This window comes from Tarenaya hassleriana, unplaced genomic scaffold (genome assembly GCF_000463585.1).
Source record: "Tarenaya hassleriana unplaced genomic scaffold, ASM46358v1 Cleome6, whole genome shotgun sequence".
NCBI classification, from domain to species: domain Eukaryota; kingdom Viridiplantae; phylum Streptophyta; class Magnoliopsida; order Brassicales; family Cleomaceae; genus Tarenaya; species Tarenaya hassleriana.
The window spans coordinates 1,014,133-1,037,923 of record NW_010968505.1 but is presented as its reverse complement, the minus strand read 5'-3'; the positions used below and the strand labels follow the sequence as shown (position 1 = coordinate 1,037,923).

The following is a 23,791-nucleotide window of genomic DNA, read 5'->3' as shown; positions in this document are numbered from 1 at the left end:
GCGTCGTTCGTATCGATTTCTATAATCCGTTCCTAACAACGTTACAAATTTTAATATTTTGTACAAAATCTTCGTATATACATATACATATACATATACATAACATATATATATACATATACATATACATGTGTTCTTGAATGTTTTGTGAAAATTCTATCACTGAGTTAGAGTGAGCATATTCCACTTGTCGCCCCTACATATTTTTTTCTTGTTCGGCGCCAAAAATAATTAATTGATTAATTTACCTTCGGTTTACACTTATACAATGTATAAATTAAGTTTTTTTGTAATTATTTATACACTTATACAATGTATAAATAATTAATGGAGCATACTCAAAGTTTTTTTTTCCCAAGTAAATGGTAGATTACAGAAAGCGATATTATTGTTGCTATTGAATTTTCTACCAAAAAAACATAATTATTATTATTAGTATAAAGTAATTTCTGTTTGGAAACCTATTTTCCAAATGATCCCGGAAAGGTTAATACTTTAATTCGGTGAAGGAAAAAAAAATAAAGACTTTAATAATGCTTTACTTTTCAAGAGAAAAAGATTCCTCACGTATTCTCTTTGTTCACATGCATTTACTGTTTCACTCCCTCGTTTCCTTTTTGCCTTTCATTATAAAAATAAAACAGAAGCGACTGTTTACTGATCTTTCAGACACGAATGGTCATATGATGTGATGATTTCCTTCACGAAATCGATGATCACGAAGAAAAAAGATACAAAATTGAAGGCTCCCGCATATTGTCCCAATCCCTGATTCATAAATTTGACCTTTTTAATCTTCTGCTTTACCTCGAGTGTTGCACATAATAAAGCTACTTTTTTGGCCTTTAATTTACTCAGAAATCTCTCTCTCTCTCTCTGTGGGTTTACCCTTGTGTGCCCAAAACTGTCTCTGCCGCTGTTCTTCTTCTTCTTCCGCAGTTGCAAGCTGATGTGGGTTTCTTCCTTCTCTTATCCCTGATTTATAAAAATGTTTGCTTGATTTGTGCCCTCGTTACCCGTTTCAGCTACTTTCTGCAAGATTCTCATTCTGGGTTTTGCGGCTCTTTCTTCTTTTAGTGTTTCAGATTTTGCTCGTGTTCATCGTTGGCTTCTTCTTGGCTGTTTTCTAGAGAGAGAAAACCATGGCGGGAGGTGGAGCTCCAGCACCCAAAGCCGACGAACCTCAGCCGCACCCTCCAAAGGATCAGCTCCCCAACATTTCGTATTGCATCACCAGTCCTCCTCCATGGCGTGAGATTCTTTCTCCATCTCGTTATTTCCTTAATGACGATGCTTGTTTGTTCAAGTATTGTTTCTTCTCTGGGCTGAAGTTTCTCTCGGGGGTTTCTGTTTTTCTTTTCTGGGTATGATTCCTTTGATCGATGATGTTATGGTTAGATGATTAGCTTGTTATGTTCTAATTCAAAGACAACTTTTTTTTCTTACATAGATTTGCGAATGTGAACTTCATACACGGCCCATATCTCTCTAGTCACCAGTTTCAGAGCATAATCCTACATAAAGAACTATGTTCATGTGTTGGAATTGTTAACTCGTTGGAGAATTAAACCCAATTCCCAGGTGTTTTGTATTGATTTTTAGTCTTTTTAGAAAGTTGTTCTGCAAGGGAATCCTATCCTTGAACTTATTAATTGTTGATACATACTTTTCCTCTCCCATTCTTTTCCTCTATAAGAATACTGTGGATCCCCTTCTTTTGTCATGTCAGTGTCTTAAACTTTTGCAAGTAGGCCTCATTGGCCTTTTAATGTACATAACCTATCATTTCTGCAGATTCTTGGAGATCTTATATTATCATTATTGTTATTGGCTTTTTGGATTAATGTGTGTAGATTTGTTGAAATACATCTAATCCGAAAAAATGTGGTTGACAATTTGTTCACTATTGGACAGTCAAGTAATGTATGAGCTCATGTCGGGTCACTTGTCTTTATGATGTTTCTGATCTGCATATCATCTTACATGCCCTCACATTTCTGCTGTTGGTTTCCCGTTCCTTCTTTTCATCAGTTGATCTAGAATTCTGTATATACATAAGATTGAGATATATCCACATGCTTGTGTCTCAGCTGAAGCTATCCTCCTCGGTTTTCAACACTACCTCGTGATGCTTGGCACGACGGTCCTCATACCTACTGCCCTTGTTCCCCAGATGGGAGGTGGAAATGTAAGGTCTTGAGAGAAAAGAAAAAGCATAAATAAGAGGAAACATGAAATGTTCTCTGGTGAATTAATCATATGATATGGCTTATACAATGCCGCAGGAAGAGAAGGCAAAGGTGGTCCAGACTATACTCTTTGTCTCTGGGATCAACACTTTGCTCCAATCACTGTTCGGGACAAGATTACCAGCTGTAATCGGAGCATCCTACACATTTGTCCCAACCACCATATCGATTATCCTCTCGAGTCGATTCAGTGATACCTCAAACCCCGTAGATGTACGCTAGCCCAACTTTTCCTTCTCATATATCAACTTGGCCACTAACGTTACATCTTAAACCATCTCAAGACCCTCTTTCTTGGCACTATAACAACACTACCTACATTTAATTTCTATGTTCAGCGATTTGAAAGGATAATGCGAGCAACCCAAGGCGCCTTGATTGTTGCTTCAACGCTACAGATGATTCTCGGTTTTAGTGGCCTTTGGCGTAATGTTGTCAGGTCAGTCTGGAGGAGGAATTAGTTCCAACCCATTCATTTTCTTTACCCAACAGCAGATTATCCGAGATGTGCTTCCGATATTAAATTAGGGATGCCCTGCAATTGTTATTTTGTGTTTCAGGTTCTTAAGTCCTCTCTCGGCTGCTCCATTGGTGGGTTTAGTAGGTTTCGGGCTATACGAGTTCGGTTTCCCCGGGGTAAGTTCTATTTATTTTTGCAGGAACACATGAGTATTAAATCGTTTCATATGAATGAGTACGAGCAGACCTAAAGACTCTTGCTTTTGGTTGTTTACTTCTGTTTAAAAAAATCATTTTCAGGTTGCAAAGTGCATTGAGATTGGGCTGCCCGAGCTTCTAATTCTAGTATTTGTTTCACAGGTAACGTTTGATGTGTTACTGTTCCATTGTTTTCTAGTGTTGTTGTACTCTCTGTCTTTTCATAGAAGGCTAATTCCAAGAAATTAACTGAAGTTGATGTCCATGTTTATTGATTTTCATCTTCATATGTTTTGTGTTGCAGTACCTGCCTCATGTCATAAAATCAGGGAAAAATGTGTTTGATCGGTTTGCCGTGATATTTTCCGTGGTGATCGTGTGGATCTACGCCCACCTTCTCACGGTTGGCGGGGCCTACAATGATGCTGCCCCAAAGACACAAGCAAGCTGCCGAACTGATCGTTCTGGCCTCATAGGTTCTGCACCTTGGTATGTTCTTCCTTGTTTGTGTGAAACAATGGCCTTTTGCAGCATTTGATGCAAATGTAGGCTCTGTATAGAATGGTTTTGGATTTCTTATTGAAATAGATACGTTTTTTCCTCCAGGATACGAGTTCCGTGGCCTTTCCAATGGGGTGCCCCCTCCTTTGACGCAGGAGAAGCTTTTGCCATGATGATGGCTTCTTTTGTTGCACTTGTGGAGGTTTGCGAAAAATTTTCTTATAAATCTTTTTTCTTGAGAACTGAATGTGATCTGGTTTATTGATTTTTTTCTGATTTCTTGTTTCTTTCAATCGATACAGTCCACTGGTGCTTTTATCTCTGTTTCGAGATACGCAAGTGCCACGATGTTGCCACCTTCTATTCTCAGCCGAGGTGTTGGCTGGCAGGTAATTCGGTTACACTTTACCACCGTCTACCCGAAAACTGGATTTTTTTTTATATGAAGCCAAAGATATTATCTTCTGACGATTTGATTAACTTTTTTTTTTGTATAATCAGGGAGTTGCAATTCTGATATCAGGGTTGTTTGGTACAGGTGCTGGTGCCTCCGTTTCTGTGTAAGTATCCTTTTTTTCTTTTTGGGTCATGTGTGAAATTTTCATGATATTCTCTAAATTCTTTTGTTTAAACCGCGGCTCAAACGCAGAGAGAACGCCGGTCTTTTGGCCCTGACGCGAGTTGGTAGTCGGAGGGTTGTCCAGATAGCTGCTGGTTTCATGATTTTCTTCTCTATTCTTGGTAATAACCTGTTTATTGAAATCTAATTCAGCAAAAGCTGTCTAAATCAAATGGTTTTTTTTCCCTCGGGGTTTATGGAAATAATCTATGCAGGAAAATTCGGAGCTGTGTTTGCTTCAATTCCTGGACCCATCATTGCTGCTCTGTACTGTCTCTTCTTCGCCTACGTAGGTGTGTCCCCTGTGAAAAATCTAACCTCTGAACTCAGTAACTTTTGAATTGAAAATGCTCGGGCAGTTAACGATGTATGTACATATATATACACACACACGTGTAGGAGCTGGAGGTGTGAGTTTTCTTCAGTTCTGCAACCTTAACAGCTTCAGGACGAAGTTCATCTTGGGTTTCTCCATCTTCCTTGGTTTGTCTATTCCGCAGTACTTCAATGAGTACACTGCTATCAACGGTTATGGTCCCGTCCATACAGGAGCTCGATGGGTGCGTACAGTTCATAGAAGCCGAGATGGGTTTTTTTTTTTAGCTTCCTCAAAGTAGGAACCTTTTTCCTTTGCATGGGTTTCGCTGACTGTGGATTTTGGTGGCAGTTCAATGACATGGTGAACGTGCCGTTCTCGTCGGAGCCCTTTGTGGCGGGATGCGTGGCGTTTTTCTTGGACAACACATTGCACAAGAAAGACGGGTCGATCAGGAAGGACAGAGGAAAGCATTGGTGGGACAAGTTCAGGTCTTTCAAAGGCGACACCAGAAGCGAAGAGTTCTACTCTCTTCCCTTCAACCTTAACAAGTATTTCCCATCCGTCTGAAGGCAGCAAAGATCTGAGCTTGTTTCAGGAGAAGAAGATGGAACCTCGAAATTTCACCGTTACTGTTTAGTGTTCTAAGTGATGTAGTTTTCTTACAAAGAGTGATTCCGACAACATTTATTTACTTTGCCTTTTGTAAATCTAAGAGAAAACAACACTATTGTCACTTGAGTAGCTACGAAGCAGATCCCACTTTGCTTTCTTGTTTTTTTTTTTTTTTTTTTTTGGTCGTAATTTTGAAGATTGGTTCAATGCAGAAACAGCTCTTTAATTGAAAAAGAATATTTTAAAATTGAAGCGTTAAATTATATGAATAAAAATATTTTAAAATTGATCCTTATGGACAAACATTTAGGGGTGGGCGGGTTTTCGAGTGCTCGGTCTCACGTGTATTTGAAATACGAGTACTCGTTAAGCAACGTTTAACGAAGACGAAAACGAGTTCGATGAAGTCGAAAATGAGAACCGTGGGTTTGGCTTCGGATTTTCTAAATGGCAACGGGTAACCCGCGGATACCGGATATTAATACAATGACATTTATATCCTTAGCATTTTAATATATTTACAATAATATTTAAATATAATATCAAATAAAATTACCTAAATATGTTTAAAATCACTAAAAGGGATTTCAAAAAAGTTTGGCGGGTTCGGGTACCCTCGGGTTTTAGAATTTTGTGACGGGTACCCGAATCGCAGATCGCTAAGATGAAAACGAAATAATTGTTGTTAAAACCCATGAAAACAAAAATGAGACCGGATACCTCTAAAAATCAGGGTACCCGACCGATGCCGACCCCACCCCTACAACATTTAGTAGTTAAAGAAATAAAATTAATATAATTTTATATTGTTGAAGGAATCGTCCGGCTTTTAAGCAAGTGACCCTTCACGCTTACGTGTGGTTTTTGTTTCTTTATCCAAGAAAATAAACAATTAAGATAACTTTGTTTATTAATTGTTAAATAAAGGTTTTTCTGGGTCATTGATTAGTTAATTAAGTAATAATTAATTCGTAGTTAGCATTAATGCGACAGTGGCTTTCAGGAGATCGAAAAAGGTTTGTACAGTTGGCATGTGATTAGGGTTTTGATTGCACGAGGGGGGAATATTTTTGGCTCATTTTTTGCTGTCATTTCTCCTTTTTTATTTAAATCTTATCATATAACTTCACTTGGATCTCATTCATAATTGTCCCTTTTTTGAAATTATTATGGTTTTTATAAAGTTAATGGTATTGAATCATTGGTATTACAGATAATACATTTAGCGGTATTAACGTTGTACATTTTTTTTTGTGGATACTAATAATTATATGATCTTCATATTCATATGAAATGTGAATTTATGAGTTCGGTCGGTGGAGAGATGACAATTATTTGGCCTCTAGAGATTCTGATTCTGCCGTGAGATGAGAATTCCAATCACTTAGCACCTGGTTTTGTACGGACAGTCCAAATCATATATATATATATATATATATATATATATATATATATGCTAGCAATAAACCTTCTAATTGCATAGAATTCGTCCCTGTTAATGACTTTATAACAATCTCTCACGTTTTGAATTTTTAACTAATCATTTTAAAGGCTTCCCACCCATGTCATATCTACAAATATATTCATATTTATTATAGTTCTTTTTTAAAATACGTATTTTTACAGATTTCATATACTCATACGTTCAGAATAGATAGATATGGGGATATTAAATCTGCTATATTTATATATGAGTGCCCCCTATGTATATATCAGGAGTACTTTTAACATAACTACATGTTAAATTGCTGTAATAAACCATTCATAATGATGTAATAAATTCGAGTAACCTGAATTTTGTAATAAAGGTAGTATATAAATGACTTTCCGATTTTATTGTTTTTCCTTTTTTTTAAAAAAGAAAAAAGAAATGGTCGGTAGGTGCATGATTTAAGAAGCTCAGCACACTAAGCATCATTAGCGTCACTGCGTCGAGAGAGATGGGGAACTGTCAGGCGGCGGAGGCGGTGGCGGCGGCGGCGGTGGTCCAACGACCGAACGGGAAGTCGGAGAGGCTGTACGGAACGGTGAAGGCGGGGGAGCTGATGACGTCACATCCCGGCTTCCACGTGGCGCTCATAATATCCTCCGGCGTCTCCAACGGCGGCTCCCTCCGCGTGACACGCATAAAGCTCCTCCGCCCTTGCGACCACCTCTTGCTCGGCCACGTGTACAGGCTCGTCTCCTCTCAAGGTTCGTTGCTCGTGCAAAATCTCATGCCCTCCATCTTCATATCTGGTCTTTGTTCTCATATATATATATATATATATATCGATCACTGTAAAATGGTTTTCTTTGGATGGGGATTTCGCAGAGGTGATGAAAGGATTATGGGCCAAGAAATGTGCAAGAATGAAGCTCTACGGAGAGTTTGCAGTGGAAGAGAAGAATGCCTTGAGATCTGATCAATCTGATTCTGCCAATGACAATCTGGTATTTCTAATTATGCATACACATATATATACACATATATATATGTACAGTTCATATTGATTTTTCATTTGGCAGAAGAGGAGACATGAGAAGCAGAGAGGAGCTTGGCAACCGTCTCTTCAGAGCATTTCAGAATCTGCATCCTAAGAAAGCTTCGGATCTTACTGTGTTTCCCCAATGCTTGGAGATTGGCAGTTGCAATTTGTAAAGGAAGGACAAAACCTCCGACTGTAACGGAGGTTTTGGGTTTGTTCTTATTCAAGATCCCAAAGGGTTTCCGATTCGAGATTCGTTTTCTGACGCGAGCAGTTCTAACATCTTTTTGTTTTGCACGTCTCATCCAATTATATGGAATCTTTCTAAGATCAGTCATGGAATCTTTTCAAGATCAATCAAGGAATCTTTTGGTGCTTTCCAAAGTTTCGATTGCAAAATGCGAAGTCAACTGGAGAAATTGAAAATGATTTCAGCCAGTGACGACGGGCCATCATAAAAAAATGTTTCGTCCCCGACAATATTTATTAATTATATATAACTAAAATTAATAAAAATATATCGTCGCAAAATATTAACATAAGACTGATTTTTCTATCGTTTTTCATTTTTTAAAATTTATCAATAACAATTTCATTCCTAGCAATTTGATATATATATATATATATTTATAAAACAAATTATATAGTTTGATCATCAATCTTATTACGAAAGTTGTTTTCACAGAATTTATCTGTGGAAAACATCTTTCAACATTCACAGTGATAAAAGGATAAAATCAAAATCAATTTCAAAATTTTATATATCAAGAATATAAAAGATTTTTCTTTGTTTTCACCGTAATACAAACAGATTAATTAAATTAAAAAATTAGTATATTCTATCAAATTATCGATATAAATATCAAATTCATGTCGAATAGATATTTATTTCAAGAACTGAAATCATTGAAACAAAATATAACCAATTTGACCAAATTTAACATGTTAAACTCGCCATAGTACAAAAAAAACTCAAAACTATCGTGCAAATAAACAAAATTTATGTCGTGATATAGGAGACCATACAAATTTTAATAGATCATTCTTTAAAAAAAAGATTTAATGATAATAAGGTCAGTGACCCCACTTCCTAATAAGTGGCTCCACCCCTTTCAGTAGACTCCAAAAGATATTATTTAAACTTTAATTTGGAAATAGTTTTTATTTTGAATTTTTTACTTTATTTTTTTGGTTTTTATTTTTTTTTATTAAAATGGGTTTCTAAATTTTAAAAAAATTAAATTTATAAATTTTTAATTGTCTAGTCTTTTTGGTTTTTAGATTTTAAAAATCTTGAAAACCTATTCTATTTAGGTTTGGAAGGAGGAACTCAAGCTAAAGGCAGAAACTAGGGTTGAGCATTTTGGTTCGGTTCTTCGGAACCGGACTAAATCAGAACGTTAAAACGGTATTTTTTTCGATCCGAAACCGCTGTTATTTTCCGAACGGTACTATTTTTAGAGAACCGAATTTTTCCGGAACCGAACCGAACCGAACTTTAAAAATCTCGAAAACCGAATATTTTGAAAGAAAATCTATCATTTTTTTAATAAAACCAGGATCCGAACCGAACCGATACCGAAACCGAACCGAACTGAATACAATAAAAAATTCGATTGGTACCTATTTTTGTAAAACCGAAAGAACCGAACCGATTTATTCCGTTATGAACCTGAACTGTTTCCCGAAACGCCCACCCCTAGCAGAAACAAGAAAAACAAAAAAAACAAAATAAAACGACGGCGTTTTCCACTCCTTTGTTGTCCTCGTACGACACCGTTTGCCAGACAAAATGACAGAAGAGCCCACGTCTTCTAGCGTTTGGTAAACGTTAATACAAGGGGTAGTTTGGTCACAGCATAAAATATAGACGAGAGTTTTGAGCGGAGACGAGGAGTTTCCGTTATCCCTTATATCATCTCTCTCTATTCTCTCTCACACATCAACAAACAAAAGGAAAATAAAAATCGCACGTCTCTCTCTACGAATCCCGATTAGGGTTTTTCAGAATCTTCAGTCTCGCGATCGATTCTTCTTTCCTTTGTTTTCTGCTTTCTCGTTAGGATCCTCTCGAAGCCATGATTTCGGATTCGATCACCAACGCTTCTGCAACTGCAGCCCCCAGCGCGAGGGATTTCGGCAAGAAGAAGAGGGTATGAATATTTTGGAAATCAAACCTCTCTCTGTTCTTCCCGAATCTCTTTCCTTTTTAATTGGATTGGTTCTATTGTGGTCTTGTTTTCCGGTTCCATTTCTTAATTCTTTTTTGGTGCTTATTGCATTGGTTTGCAGACCAACAGGTCCGCTAAATTGAAACAGTGCAAGCTGGATGCCCGTCGTGAGCAATGGCTTTCTCAAGGTATGATGATGAAAATCTGATTTCTACATTTGTTTAGGTTTGCTTAGGTTTCTCTCTGTCTTTTACAACTTTGTCTATATTGAATTTCGGAATTTGGGGTTTTTTGTTTGCTTTCTCCATTAGTTGCTGCGAAGAATAAGGGGTTTAAGGGGGAGATGAACCCCAATCAAAGAACTGGGTGTGAAAAATCCGATGAAAGGGAGAGAGACAACAGTCCGGTGGAGAATTTGGATAGGGGGCGTAAGGAAGAGGATAATGACGGAACATTCCATCAGGAGAGTTTTATGGAGTCACCTTCCAATAGCCCTACCAGTAGTATCCTGGATGGGACTGATTTAAGCCATAGTTTCAGTGGCAGCAGCAGGAGTAGCAGTAGCAGCGGGAGTGGTGGCTTTTGCTCTGGTAATATAACCGAGGAGGAAGATGGAGATGACGATGGGTGTTTGGATGACTGGGAGGCTGTTGCTGATGCCTTAGCCGCCAATGACAAGCATGAGAAAGAAAATCTTCCCGAGTTGTGCCAAGACCCTGAGACTGTCAGACAACTGGCTTCTCCAAGGGATTCAATTAATGGCTTTGTTCCACACAATGGTTCAGGTGTGGGTGTTATGGATGGAAAGCAAGATTGTCAGAGGACGGTATCGGGGATGCAAAAGAGCAACCGGGCATGGCGTCCAGATGATGAGCTTCGCCCTCAGACCCTGCCTAACTTGTCAAAGCAGCACACTTTTCCAGCCATGGACAGGCATTTTAGTACTGTGGCTACACCATCGTCATGTCCCATCTGCTATGAGGATCTGGATTTAACAGATTCAAACTTTTTGCCATGTCCATGTGGTTTCCGGCTCTGCCTTTTCTGTCACAAGACGATATGTGACGGGGATGGACGTTGTCCTGGTTGCAGGAAACCGTATGATCAGGATGCAGTCAAGGCTGAGGCTAGTGTCCAAGGAGGTGGTCTGACAAATCGGTTGGCTCGTTCGTCTAGCATGTTTTGCAGGTCATAGAGAGGAAGTGTCTTTTGGTTCACCGTATGTCCGTCTCTTTCTTTACCACATGTGTTGCATTCGTCATTAGTCTCAGACTCTGGTTCTCTAGTTTAGATGTGGGTATAGGATTGCCTTTTGGCACCCAGGAACTTGAGCTCTGTTTTTATGCGATTGACTCTTCTTCTTCTAAAGCATGTGGGGATGTAGAATGGTGTGTGAATACATAAAGTGGTACAGAAATTCAAATAAAGTTCGAGTATGTTAATTTCTCTATTTTAAAGACTTTTACTTCTCTGTAATATATATAAGGTCGCATTTTTTTCTCTAACTCTTTCCGTTTTCCCTGTTTTATCTGATGCAATACTATGGACTGCGAGTGCTATCCCTGAGTGATTCTTTCTATCAGCAGCTGGTTCATGCAATGAGACAACATATTGAAGGTCAAGAGTTCTTGCTGCTTTGGTCTATTCTCCCAAGCTTCTCAGTTTTGTTACAACTTTTCCAAGTAAACATGCACTGGAGAACCCATTTTGAATGCAAGGGCATGTTGGAATAGAAAGATCCCTTTTAACCTTGCAAAGATCCTTCATGGAAGACCCTGCATCATTTGCCTCTTTCTATCAAGTGCTTAAACTGAGGGTTATCACCAAAGGAGTGATCATTATATTAAGCATATATTGAGTCAGAAACATATAAGTGGTGGTGCTTCTCTTTAATGTCTTGCCCAGAAAATATTTTTTCGAGGTTCATGCTCGAACCGTCTCTGTCTGTGTCTGTGGCTGTTCGGTCTCCTTTTATCCCCTGTGTCTTCCTTTGGCTGTGTCCAAATGTTCAGTCATCTTCTTTTTTAGAACAAAACTGCTTTAGCTGATCACACCTACACTTTTAGCATTTAGGTACTAAGCAAAAGCAACAGGGATCTTAACCGTGAAACTGAGTCCAAAGGCTGTACCCAAGCATACAAGATGTGAAAATCCGACGACATTCAGCTAAACCAATCCCCGAAAAAGAAAAAAGAGAAAGGAGTTATAATGCAGGTTCGTATTTATCAAAGCTTTACGGGTAAGAAGGGGAATTTTCGTGAGGTTGTTATGTGCTACTTTTATATGTAGACAAGTTTACAAACAGAGAAGTATCCACTGTCACTAAGACATCAATAAACCATTAATGTTAAACCGCAGTTTCACATCCCAAAGCCCTTACCTGCTCGAAGACATTCCCCTCAAGAGCTTTCATGAGTATTGGGAAACCAAACATCATAAAGGAAAATGCTCTACATCCATTGATGGGAAACCGGTTTGCGCCATCCGGATCCCTCTTAGTAAGCTCTTTGCCTTTTCTTTTTCCTGAAACCACGGATTACACATCGTCAAACACGTGTGAAACTAAATCAAGAAACTCGGGTGTTTGTTAGCAGGGTCAGAATTGCCAGAACTGTAACTTACCGGGCCACTGTAATCTAGAAGACGTGTACAATAGACCTCTGCTTCTTCGAATTTCTTTTGAGTTTTGAAATGTGTAGCAAGAAAAACCAGAGCCTCAAACATATTTGGCCCTTCTAATCCTTCAGCGTCCATTCTCTCCACATCCTTCGTGAAGTAAAATGCAGCTTCTTCATTACGCCCAAGCTTCTGGTGAAGCTTTGCCAGCTGGTTAAGAGCAATCCCTTCCGTGTCATTACAGTTCACAGCCCTTTTGTAACACTTGATTGCTTCCTCTAGCAGGTTAAGCTGCTCGGTTTGGTAACACTTAGCCATGGCAATCCACAACCGAGAATCATTTGGCAGAAAGAAGACAGATTTCCGGAAATAATGAAGCGCGTAGAAAGGCATGCCCATCATCTCATACGCTTGTCCTAAACCATACCAAGCTCGATAATCACATGGGTTGATATCAACAGCACGTCGATAAGCATCAATGGCGGCTGGTGTATTTTTCATCTCAACATATTCATGGCCCATAAGTGTCCAAGCAGATAAGTACTTCTTGTTCAGTTTGAGTGCTCTCCGGAAGTACATTACTGCCTTTTCATGCTGCCCCTTTAAACTGTAATAGTTACCAATGATGCAGCAAGACTCGGGTCTGTACTTATCTGTCAAAAACACCTTGTGTGCAAGGTAACTCAATGCAGCACAGGCTTCTTTTGCATATAGAACATTAGAATACAAGTCCATATCTTCAACACGATGAGGATCGTTTCTCATAAGCTCTTCGAACATGATTTCAACCTGGTCAAATTCCCTAAGACTATAATGGGCTTTTGCAATTTGAGCTTGGATGTAATTGCTGAAACTGAAAGTACCTTGCAGATAGTCGTACTTTGCCAAGGACTCACTGTGCATTCTGAGCTCTTGATAAACATTCGCAAGAAAGAAGTCTTTCATCCAGTGATTGTTTAGATTAAGGCTATTCAAGATTTCGATCGAAGTACACAAAGATTGCAGCTCTGACCATGCACTCCAGTTCCAGGGATAGCTGTTCACAGACTCCACAAAACTGGCACGTGCAAGACCTTCATTCCCTTTTTCTTTAAGCACCATACCATACAGATATAATCCGAAAGAATCGATCGAACCATTCTTCCTCAGGCCTGATAATTCCCTCTCCAGAGGAACTAGTTCGTGGTTTACAGCATCACTCTTTCCCACATGTGTTGCATTCGTCATTAGTCTCAGACTCTGGTTCTCTAGTTTAGATGTGGGTATAGGATTGCCTTTTGGCACCCAGGAACTTGAGCTCTGTTTTTATGCGATTGACTCTTCTTCTTCTAAAGCATGTGGGGATGTAGAATGGTGTGTGAATACATAAAGTGGTACAGAAATTCAAATAAAGTTCGAGTATGTTAATTTCTCTATTTTAAAGACTTTTACTTCTCTGTAATATATATAAGGTCGCATTTTTTTCTCTAACTCTTTCCGTTTTCCCTGTTTTATCTGATGCATTTGTGGGAATGATTTACAAAGGAAATGAAGTGTTATAAACTGAATTCTCTGTTGGATAGATGGTATATGCAGGAATTGGCAATATACTCAGATTCAAAATTCTATGCAGATTCAGAACAAAGAAGGAGAACAGATAGGGCATACCAGGTAAAGGGCATAGCAACGCAAGAACATCGATTTCTTCCCCATTTGATCACGAAGCAAATGGGAAGCTCTTCTGTACTCTCGACAATCAAAGTAGGACTTTGCCAATAAGTAAATGTCACCATCCACCACTTCATCTTCCTCCATGAGAGGAGTAGACACATAAGGCAAACCAACAGAAGGCGATGGCGTTGAAGTGATGTCATTGGTGCGGAACCGTCTTCGGATGCTCGAGCTTCCTCTCTGGAATCTCGTGTTTGAAGGTGTAAAATTTGATGGGTCTTGCTCTATTCCCACAAGCTGCTCTCCTGCCCTGCTCAAAGCGGAGGCTTACAACTAAGAAACCCTCATAACTGGATTTGAATGTGCGAAGAAAACAAGAAAATCAAATCATAACATAACAGTCCATTGCGAATCCACAGCTCAGGAAGTAGGGCAAATGATAGGTCAAAAATACCATCTTTACAGGAATCTGAACTCGTCCCATCAAACCCATATGAAGCTCAACTCAAAATGAATCTGAAGCCGAAACTGAAAGACACCAGATTTCAACAAAAAAAAAACAAATTTCCAATTTACAACTCTTAAAAGCTACATAACCCGGGAAGAATCGGGAAAACCCTGAGAGGAAACCGAAGAATGGTCTTTCGATGGGAAAAGTCGCAATTAAATCACAGGACGAGGAAGAAAACGCCATGAGAGAGAGAGAGAGAGAGAGAGAGAGAGAGAGAGTAAATTGTAACAACGAGAGGAGATAGAGAACATTAGGGTTAAAGCAATGGGTACTACCATTTGGCGGCGGAGTAAAGGCAACGGTCACTGAGCTGTCGGATAGCCGCACGAAGCTCGTTGCGGCAACTCTCCTTCGAGATCATAGAAGATTTTTTACAGAGCTTGTGTTCGGAATAACAACTTGGAACTCCTCCTCCTCGAGAAATCTGTAAGAAATCGCGCTCTGACTGAGAGAGAGAGATTTTGAAACGAGAGAGAGTGGGAGAGAGAGGGAGAATGTTTGTAGGCCCATCATGTATTGGGCCTTTGTTGTTATTTAGGCCCACCCATTTGTGAAATCCTTATAATTACAAATTAAAAAAATAAAAAAATAAATAGATGAGTCTGCAAAATTACTGCTTGGTGTGAATGTGTGATGTCCACAAGAGACGTAACTGTCTAGAGGTCAAATTTCAACGCCAAAAAAAAAAAAAAGTAATTTGATCCATAGTGGATATCTCGAATTTCCATTCATGTTACTTCAATTATTTTTTATCTGAGTTTTTTTCGATTGTTGAAAAACTATATATATTCATTCAGATTTATGTCTAATTTTTTGTTTGGTTCAAATTCCGTATCATTAACTCATTTCTAAAATTAGTTTCATTTGGTTTGCAGAATTATTTCCATATTCCATTCGAATTTAGTTTGGGTAAAAACATATTTAATCATCAGATTTGGATTTGATTCAGATAAAATATATGTTATTTGATTTTATAAGAAACAGAGAACCTATTCATGACATGACCGCATTCTGAGAAATTCTTATTTATTTATATGATCTAATGCAGCAAAATATTTTAGTTTGTGTAGAGCGTGGCCTTCGTCAAAACCCGCTAGGAGATTTTCGGAGTCTCGAAACGAAGCAGAAAGTTGGAAACGCGGAAGGGCAAAACGGTACTTTTATAAGGACGTATTATGAGCCCTAGGATTTGGTGATTTTGGCAAAGACTTTGCGTTTTTTATAGTTTAGGTTATCTCTTTGGGGGCGACTGGTTGCACCGCCGCCACCTACAAACGGAGCGGTTGTGATTTTCGGCGGTTGTGGGCGATTGAAAAACTGACTGGTTGAACCGCAACCAACCGCAACCGCAACCAAACTTGTGTTTTCTAATCGCAGCTTCCAACTTGCGTTTTGGTAGCGGTTTCCGGCGTTTCGACAAAAAAACTAAAATATTTTTATTAGAAATTATATAAAACATTAATATATATATTGGTGATGATTTTGTTTAGTGTTATGATTTGATATTATTTTTTAGTATTATATTTTAATAAAAAAAATAAATTATTTTTAAATAATATATTTTTTTTAACAATTTATATCAAAACGCAACCGCAACCGTAATGAACCATTCACTTCTAACTGCACCCACCCGCAATCGCTACCAACAGCAACTTCTCAACCAGTCAGTACTAATCATTTATAATCGCTATCAAACGTTCTGAAAATGTTGCCACCCGCAACCGCAACCGCTGCGGTACAACCAGTCGAACCCTTTATTAGGGAAGGAATAACAGGTTTTGTTAGTTGTAATTATTATTGAGTCGGTTACTGAGTCGGTTACAGGATTCGTTAAGATGAACATGTATATATATGTTGATACAGAGTAAATGAACAGTACAGTGAAATTTTCCCAGCTCTCTCTCTTTTCATTTCAATCTCTCTCTGATTTTCTCACACTTTCCTTCGTTTTCTCGGCACTCGGATTCTCGAATTACAACTCCTATTATGGTATCAGAGCATCTTTGATACTTCCGCATTCAATTCTGATTTTCGCTCATCTTTTCGGTATTTTCTTTCCCGTTTCTTCGCGCTTTTCCGAAGAAATGGTGTCTGATTCAAGCAATTGTCCTGATCATTACCAATTGTCCAGTAATGATTACGGTCTCAAACTCATTACTCACGAGTTGGTTGATGCATCCGGATTCAATTCCTAGTCTCGCGCTTTTCAGATTGCGCTTGAAGGTCGCAACAAGGTATGTTTTGTTGATGGAACTCTACCTCGACCTTCGGATGATGATCCAAATTTGCGTCACTGGATTCGCAACAATGCTGTGGTGATTTCATGGATTCTCAATTCGGTTTCGTTGGACATTGCGGAGAGCTTAATGTTCATCAAAACAGCAAAGGCCATGTATGATGATCTGGTACGTCGCTTTCAACAGCAGAATCTCTCCCGTAGATACAACATCAAGCAAAGGTTATTTGAACTTTCCCAAGGCTCGATGGATGTGGCGAAGTTTTACACAAAACTGGTCACTATTTGGGAGGAGATCAAAACTGTTCGAACAAATCCACGTTGTACCTGTGGAAATTGCTCTTGTGGTACTGATGAGAAGTGGAATGCCATCTTCGAAGAAGATTTTGTTATGCATTTTCTATTCAAATTGAACAATTCATATGATGCTGTTCGAAGCAACATTCTGATGCTGGATAGTCTACCAGATCTACAGAAGACTTACAACATTGTGACACAGCAAGAGCATCATAGACTTGCTCATCACTCTGTTTCTGGTCAACAGGTAACTCTTCAGAGTTACATTGCTCCTGTTGATTCTCCTGTTGCTGCTGTTACAACTGGTGTTTCGAAAACTCGTCAGCGTCCGTTATGCACGCATTGTGGACTCTATGGCCATACTATCCAGAAGTGTTACAAGCTTCATGGATATCCACCAGGCTACAAATCCGGTGCTCAGCGATATCAGAATACTAATGCTCAACAACTCAAATCTTCAGCTGTTCAACAAGGAACTGTGGCTGCTGTAATTACTGAATCAGGTAATGCTTCCTCTTTTGCCTTGCCTGATTTCAGCATGTTACCTGCAGATCAACTTCAACGCCTATATACCAAGATTGGAAGTCAGCTGCACATTTCTGGTCCAACTATTACTGAATCTGGAGTTTCAGTTTCTGAACATTCTGGTATGTCTCCTGCTGCTTTATCAGTTGTTAAAACCAGTGGAAATTGGATTGTCGATTCTGGTACTTCTGTGCATGTTTGTTCTGATAGATCATGGTTTACTGATCTGAAAGTGATACCTACTACTTTAGTAACTCTCCCTAATGGTCAGCGTATACCTATTGAAACTACTGGGACAGTTGTTATAAATGATTTTATAACTCTTACTAATGTTCTATACATTCCTTCTTTTTCATTTAACCTTCTTAGTGTTCATGCATTACTTCAGCACAAGTCTTTTTCACTTACTTTTTCTGCTGAATCATGCCTTATTCAGGACCTTTCTCAGGCTTGGACGATTGGGAGGGCTAAACTCCAAAACAATCTCTATGTCCTGGACACTTCTTTTACCCCTGTCCATCCTACTTTCTTTTGTAATTCTGTAACTGTGAATGTCGATCTTTGGTATCACAGATTAGGACACCCTTCATTACCTAGAATAAAAGTCCTGTCTGATGTACTAAATCTTCGCAAATGTACAGATCTAACTCATTGTAAGGTCTGTCATCTTGCTAAACAAAGAAGATTACCTTTTATTTCTAATAATCACTTTTCTGCTCAACCCTTTGATCTTATTCATATGGACATATGGGGCCCTTTCTCAACCGTTTCTGTTGAAGGTTACAAATACTTTTTGACCTTAGTTGATGACTGTTCAAGAGTAACTTGGGTCTATATGTTGAAACATAAGGGAGATGTTGCCAAATATTTTCCTGATTTTGTCAGTATGGTAGAACGACAGTTTAGTAAATCTGTAAAATCTATTAGATCAGACAATGCACATGAATTGCAGTTTACAGATTATTGCAGTAAGCATGGGATACAACATTTCTTCTCATGTCCCTACACTCCTCAGCAGAATTCAGTGGTTGAGAGGAAACACCAACACTTACTGAATGTAGCCCGAGCTTTGCTGTATCAGTCACATCTGCCACTTCAGTATTGGAGTGATTGCATTCTCACAGCTACATACTTGATCAACAGGATTCCATCACCAAATCTACACAACAAAACTCCTTATGAGATACTGATGAACAAGGTACCCACTTACACACATCTCAGGGCTTTTGGATGTTTATGTTATGCCTCTACTTATCCACATACTCGAGATAAGTTTTCTCCTAGAGCAACTGCGACTGTATTCATTGGATATCCCCCAGGTTTTAAGGGATATAAGTTGCTCGACCCTGAGACAAACAGAGTCTTTATCTCACGGAATGTGGAATTTCTTGAAAATATTTTTCCTTTTCATTCTTCACAAACCTCAACAGATTCTGCTCTGGAATCTGTCACCAGTTTTTTACCAACAACCATTTTACCTTCTTACATACCTGAAGTTTCTGATGTTCCTATTGCTACATCAGATACTACTTTACAGTCAAGAGAACCAAACCCTGAAATTCCAATTCCTGACTCTGTTGAAACAGATACCATTTTGACAGGCAGACCTAGGCGCACTGTCAAAACTCCATCATATCTGGAACAATATCATTGCTATATGGCTCAACATCACACAGCACCACCTTCTACCAAACCCGTTTTACATCCTCTATCATCTGTTTTATCATATGATAGACTTTCAGACCTTTACCGAAATTTTGTCCTAAACTTATCCAATGAATCAGAACCTCGGACTTTTAAACAGGCTGTGTCTTCAGATAAATGGAGAGAAGCGATGGATGTTGAGCTGAGTGCTTTACATAGCAATGGTACTTGGTTGGTAGTTTCTTTACCACCCGATAAGAAACCAGTAGGGTGTAAGTGGGTGTATCGCATCAAGCGAAAATCAGATGGAACAGTTGAGAGATACAAGGCCAGGTTAGTGGCAAAGGGATTTACTCAACAAGAAGGAGTAGATTTTATTGACACTTTCTCTCCTGTTGCAAAATTGGTTACTGTGAAAGTTCTTTTGGCATTAGCAGCAGTTCAGAACTGGACTTTAACTCAGATGGATGTCACAAATGCCTTCCTCCATGGTGATTTGGATGAGGACATTTACATGGAATTACCTCCTGGTTATACTCCTTCTGCTGGTACATCTCTGCCGAATAGACCTGTCTGCAAACTTCAGAAGTCTCTCTATGGGTTGCGTCAAGCCTCTAGACAGTGGTATCAAAAGTTTAGCTCAGTTCTTTTGAAGGTTGGATTTCGTCAATCTCAAGCAGACCACACATTGTTTGTTCGAAAGGTTGGTGAATCATTTGTTGCATTACTGGTTTATGTTGATGATATCATCATAGCAAGTAATGACAACATTGCAGTTGAACAATTAAAGAAGATTCTTGAACAGAATTTTAAAATCAAGGATTTGGGACCTCTTCGATTCTTTCTTGGCCTGGAGATTGCCAGAAATACATCTGGGATTTCAATCAGCCAGAGGAAGTATTGTTTAGAGTTATTGGATGAATCAGGTTTGATTGGTTGTAAACCTGTGTCTGTTCCACTGGATCCAAATAACTCTCTGTCACAAGCTTCTGGAGATCCTTTATCTGATCCGACGTCTTATAGAGCTCTAGTTGGTCGGCTGCTTTATCTGACTATTACCCGGCCAGACATTACTTTTGCTGTTCATAAACTAACTCAGTTTATGTCTCAGCCTACTGATGATCATCTAAAGGCAGCTCATCGCGTTATTCGATATCTCAAGCAGAATCCTGGTCAGGGTCTGTTCTTCTCTGCAACTTCAGAACTTCGGTTAAGTGCATTTGCAGATGCAGATTGGGCTGCTTGCAAAGACTCTCGAAGATCAGTAACAGGATTTTGCGTTTTCCTTGGTCAGTCTCTGATTTCGTGGAAAGCTAAGAAGCAACAGGTAGTTTCTCGAAGTAGTACTGAAGCAGAGTACAGATCTATGGCCAATGCGACATGTGAGCTTGTCTGGATATCTCATTTGCTGGAGGATTTTCAGGTTCCATTTATTAGGCCTGCGAATCTCTTCTGTGATAATCAATCCGCAATTTATTTGGCCTCGAATCAAATTCTACATGAGCGCACGAAGCACATTGAGATTGATTGTCATCTCGTGCGTGACAAATTGCGGGAAGGATTCATCAAGACTCTTCATGTTCGAACAACGAATCAGCTTGCCGACTTTTTTACAAAACCATTACAACCTTCTCTGTTCCATAATTTTTTGCAGAAATTTCATCTTTCAAGTCTATATCTTCCTGAATCGGGATATAGCCTTGAGGAGGGGGTATTAGGGAAGGAATAACAGGTTTTGTTAGTTGTAATTATTATTGAGTCGGTTACTGAGTCGGTTACAGGATTCGTTAAGATGAACATGTATATATATGTTGATACATAGTAAATGAACAGTACAGTGAAATTTTCCCAGCTCTCTCTCTTTTCATTTCAATCTCTCTCTGATTTTCTCACACTTTCCTTCATTTTCTCGGCACTCGGATTCTCGAATTACAACTCCTATTACTCTTCTCTCTCGACGAATCTGGATTCTTCGGCGTTTGGGATCGATCTTCGACGGTTTCTCTTATGTTATACCTAACACATAGCGGTTTTTTCTTTCCGAGACATAGACCTAAGTTTCAACTCGGTGAAGGAACTCGTACATTGCCGTATCTCCTTTCTTTTCGATCTTGCTCACACACGAGATAGTTCAGAGTGAATTAGTGAGAAATGAATAGCATAAACCACTGCAGTTTGATAAAAAAAAAAACAAGACATTAGTTAGACCTAATAATTTAAATTTTCACTTTTGATACTTAAGCATAATAACAAAAAAAAAAAAGTCACCACTTTTCAACTGCATAATTGAGGATGTTGTTAGTCACTTTAAGCGCCTTTACCATAAACTCTTTTGTAATTAACCAAAGATTCCTTTTTCCCGGTCAGATCCCCCGAGTCAACTCACTCCTCTCTTACACATGTTTTGAAATAAACTCGAGAGTTCTATGAATATTCAAACATCAATACCCAGATCGTGAACATATTATATATTTATATATGTATATATTGTTTAACTTGTCTTTTTTTTTTCAATCTTGCAAACCACACTAATACTAAGAAATTTCTTGATCAGGACAACACCTTTGTCGTGTAATTACCGTAAAATCTCTTGCATGCTATATATATGTATATATGCATATGTATATGTATGTATGTGTAGATGATCACTACTATCATATATTTTGTCTGTGTGTATACATGGGATGCAACCTATATATGGAGTCAATATTTACTCATGTGGCTTTGAAAAGGACACACACTACGCTTATATATATAAGCATGTAATGGAATGCGCAAATGCAACCATATATATATATATATATATATATATCACCGTAAATGAGTTGCATATACAATTTACTCGATAGGGCTTCTGGCTGTTCGTCGCATGCAATAGCATCGATATATATAGAATCACTGCATGTGTGTATCCATACATACATGTGAATACACAAATTGATCACGTGTGTGCGTATATGTATACGCACACGCGCACGCGTGTTGGTGTCTCCGTCACGTATGGTGTTTAAAGTCATTGAAGAACAGAAGCATGGATGTTTATGTTTAAATCCAAGTTAGTGTCGCAGAAGAACGAAATACTTATACGCAAGCGAAAGTGACGGAAAGCAATAAAAGCTGTCTCTGAAATATTACAAAATTAACAACACACACACACACACACATATATATATATATATATATATATATATATATATATATACATATATGTCCCAATACACCGATTATATAATAGCATATATATATATATATACACGCACACATTTCTACGCTGCGAGACCCATCATAACTTCGACCGCACAAGGCACAACTCACGTATATACTATTTCAAGACCTTTACCGACAGAGTTGCATTAATGAACAAATCCACGAAACTCACATACATGCTTCATTCAATTCATGCATATGATAATCTGTGCCCCAAACACATCACTATTAGTTCATACATACCAATATATATATATATATATATATGTATATAGATATATATCAAGGGTGTCTATATGTACACTGATAGACACGTGTATATATAATATATACACGCGCTTAAGCAGCTGTAGAAGTTAAACAGTGTATTGATGTAATTATTCTGAGCTGTATCCGACTGAGAAACGACGAGAAGAAAATCGACGCTCTAGATCTAACCATGTAAGTCAATCAACTTCATCATGAATCTGAATTAAGCGCAAACAAACATCACGGTAGTGTAAATAAATTCAAAGACAGTACAACATCATCATCAATATATAAGCAAAACCTAAACATCGGGATACACGTAAGAGACGAAGAGCTTCGAGTCAAACCCAAAAAAGGAAGAGACACGGGAAAGAGAAAAAAACAAGGGAGAAGAAAGCCGAGATGATAGCGATTAAAAAAGGATAGATAGTCTAAAGAAAAAGCAGAAGAACGAGAAATTGGTACTTTGGAATAGAATCGCTTGATGAAGCGAAGGATTGATCGGACCGAGACGGCTTGATTCCCCTTGGATCTCGAGGATAATTAAAGACCCTCCAAAGTGTATGAAACGACTTCAAAGGAGAGATTTCTTTTTTACCCCTTTTTCACACGCTCGTGTTGATGAAATCCGTGTAATACAAGGTTGACGAAAGGTAGGGTTGAGCATGCGGATCATGCAAACCCTAGGGTTTCGATCTTGGGTCTTTTGAGCTTCTTGGGATTCTTGATCTTGATGGGTTCTTCGGGGCTTTGGGATGTGGAGAACTAGACGGAGGAGGAGGAAGTGGTGGTTGTGGTCACGGAGCATCATGATGATGATTTGGGAAAAAAAAAGGGTGAGAGAAAGTGGTGATGAGGTTGTAATGATGATGGAGATGAAGATAAGTCAGAAGGAGAGGAAATTATGATGATTGCTGTTTTTCCACTTTGAACGTTTTTTTTCGGGTTCCAATAACCAAAAAAAAAAAAACCTAACCCATGTTTATGCCCTAGCTTCCTCCTCCCCCTAGAGAGAGAGAGAGAGACTATGGCAAAAATCCCTTGGAGTATGCTTTTGTATGGCTTAATTTAGTCCATTTGTTGACTATATTGGTATATTTATTTAGCTCCTCTCTCTCTCTCTCTCTATATATATATATATATATATATTTAATGCTCGTCTTCTTAAGTCAGGGTTTCAGGGAATAAATTAAAATGTCCCCACAATAACAACTCAATTTATTGATTATAGCCATTTTTTCAAATAATATGTTTTGGATC

The 23,791-nt window shown here is 38.5% G+C and overlaps 4 protein-coding genes across 6 annotated transcripts; 3 read left to right on the top strand and 1 right to left on the bottom strand.

The window, feature by feature from the left end:
* The first annotated feature begins 659 nt into the window (after positions 1-659).
* LOC104798975 (nucleobase-ascorbate transporter 6-like) lies at positions 660-5,117 on the top strand. Of its 2 annotated transcripts, none has more exons than XM_010521257.2 (15): positions 660-951; positions 1,131-1,251; positions 2,091-2,188; positions 2,286-2,462; positions 2,588-2,688; positions 2,810-2,885; positions 3,009-3,068; positions 3,211-3,395; positions 3,513-3,609; positions 3,710-3,796; positions 3,909-3,967; positions 4,057-4,148; positions 4,242-4,319; positions 4,426-4,586; positions 4,694-5,117. In XM_010521257.2, exons 2-15 carry the CDS (start codon positions 1,143-1,145, stop codon positions 4,910-4,912), a joined length of 1,599 nt encoding a protein of 532 aa, XP_010519559.1. In that variant the 5' UTR covers positions 660-951; positions 1,131-1,142; the 3' UTR covers positions 4,913-5,117. The 2 variants fall into 2 exon arrangements, with proteins under 2 accessions (XP_010519559.1, XP_010519558.1); XM_010521256.2 differs by having other exon boundaries at positions 1,078-1,251.
* Positions 5,118-6,833: 1,716 nt separating this feature from the next.
* LOC104798974 lies at positions 6,834-7,707 on the top strand. Of its 2 annotated transcripts, none has more exons than XM_010521255.2 (3): positions 6,834-7,150; positions 7,272-7,390; positions 7,469-7,707. In XM_010521255.2, the coding sequence occupies exons 1-3, from the start codon at positions 6,898-6,900 to the stop codon at positions 7,535-7,537; spliced, it is 441 nt and encodes a 146-aa protein (XP_010519557.1). In that variant the 5' UTR covers positions 6,834-6,897; the 3' UTR covers positions 7,538-7,707. The 2 variants fall into 2 exon arrangements, with proteins under 2 accessions (XP_010519557.1, XP_010519556.1); XM_010521254.2 differs by having other exon boundaries at positions 6,850-7,150; positions 7,466-7,707.
* Positions 7,708-9,352: 1,645 nt separating this feature from the next.
* On the top strand, positions 9,353-11,593 carry LOC104798973. The gene is made up of 3 exons (XM_010521251.2): positions 9,353-9,578; positions 9,718-9,784; positions 9,908-11,593. The coding sequence occupies exons 1-3, from the start codon at positions 9,504-9,506 to the stop codon at positions 10,789-10,791; spliced, it is 1,026 nt and encodes a 341-aa protein (XP_010519553.1). The 5' UTR covers positions 9,353-9,503; the 3' UTR covers positions 10,792-11,593.
* A 243-nt stretch (positions 11,594-11,836) lies between these two features.
* On the bottom strand, positions 11,837-14,825 carry LOC104799671 (anaphase-promoting complex subunit 8). The gene is made up of 4 exons (XM_010522312.1): positions 14,649-14,825; positions 13,860-14,172; positions 12,219-13,511; positions 11,837-12,119 (listed from the first exon to the last, which is right to left on the bottom strand). Exons 1-4 carry the CDS (start codon positions 14,732-14,734, stop codon positions 12,030-12,032), a joined length of 1,782 nt encoding a protein of 593 aa, XP_010520614.1. The 5' UTR covers positions 14,735-14,825; the 3' UTR covers positions 11,837-12,029.
* Between the last annotated feature and the right edge of the window lie 8,966 nt (positions 14,826-23,791).

Bases quoted from the DNA above. Each gene is read 5' to 3' on its own strand.
- LOC104798973 (XM_010521251.2), top strand. From the start codon at position 9,504: ATGATTTCGGATTCGATCACCAACGCTTCTGCAACTGCAGCCCCCAGC. The intron at 9,579-9,717 runs GTATGAATATTT...ATTGGTTTGCAG, and splicing joins ATTTCGGCAAGAAGAAGAGG to ACCAACAGGTCCGCTAAATT. The intron at 9,785-9,907 runs GTATGATGATGA...TTTCTCCATTAG, and splicing joins TGAGCAATGGCTTTCTCAAG to TTGCTGCGAAGAATAAGGGG.
- LOC104798974 (XM_010521254.2), top strand. From the start codon at position 6,898: ATGGGGAACTGTCAGGCGGCGGAGGCGGTGGCGGCGGCGGCGGTGGTC. The intron at 7,151-7,271 runs GTTCGTTGCTCG...GGGATTTCGCAG, and splicing joins CAGGCTCGTCTCCTCTCAAG to AGGTGATGAAAGGATTATGG. The intron at 7,391-7,465 runs GTATTTCTAATT...TTCATTTGGCAG, and splicing joins ATTCTGCCAATGACAATCTG to AAGAGGAGACATGAGAAGCA.
- LOC104798975 (XM_010521257.2), top strand. From the start codon at position 1,143: ATGGCGGGAGGTGGAGCTCCAGCACCCAAAGCCGACGAACCTCAGCCG. The intron at 2,886-3,008 runs GTAAGTTCTATT...AATCATTTTCAG, and splicing joins ACGAGTTCGGTTTCCCCGGG to GTTGCAAAGTGCATTGAGAT. The intron at 3,396-3,512 runs GTATGTTCTTCC...TTTTTCCTCCAG, and splicing joins CTCATAGGTTCTGCACCTTG to GATACGAGTTCCGTGGCCTT.
- LOC104799671 (XM_010522312.1), bottom strand. From the start codon at position 14,734: ATGATCTCGAAGGAGAGTTGCCGCAACGAGCTTCGTGCGGCTATCCGA. The intron at 14,173-14,648 runs GTAGTACCCATT...CGCTTTGAGCAG, and splicing joins CTTTACTCCGCCGCCAAATG to GGCAGGAGAGCAGCTTGTGG. The intron at 12,120-12,218 runs GTAAGTTACAGT...CCGTGGTTTCAG, and splicing joins TTCTAGATTACAGTGGCCCG to GAAAAAGAAAAGGCAAAGAG.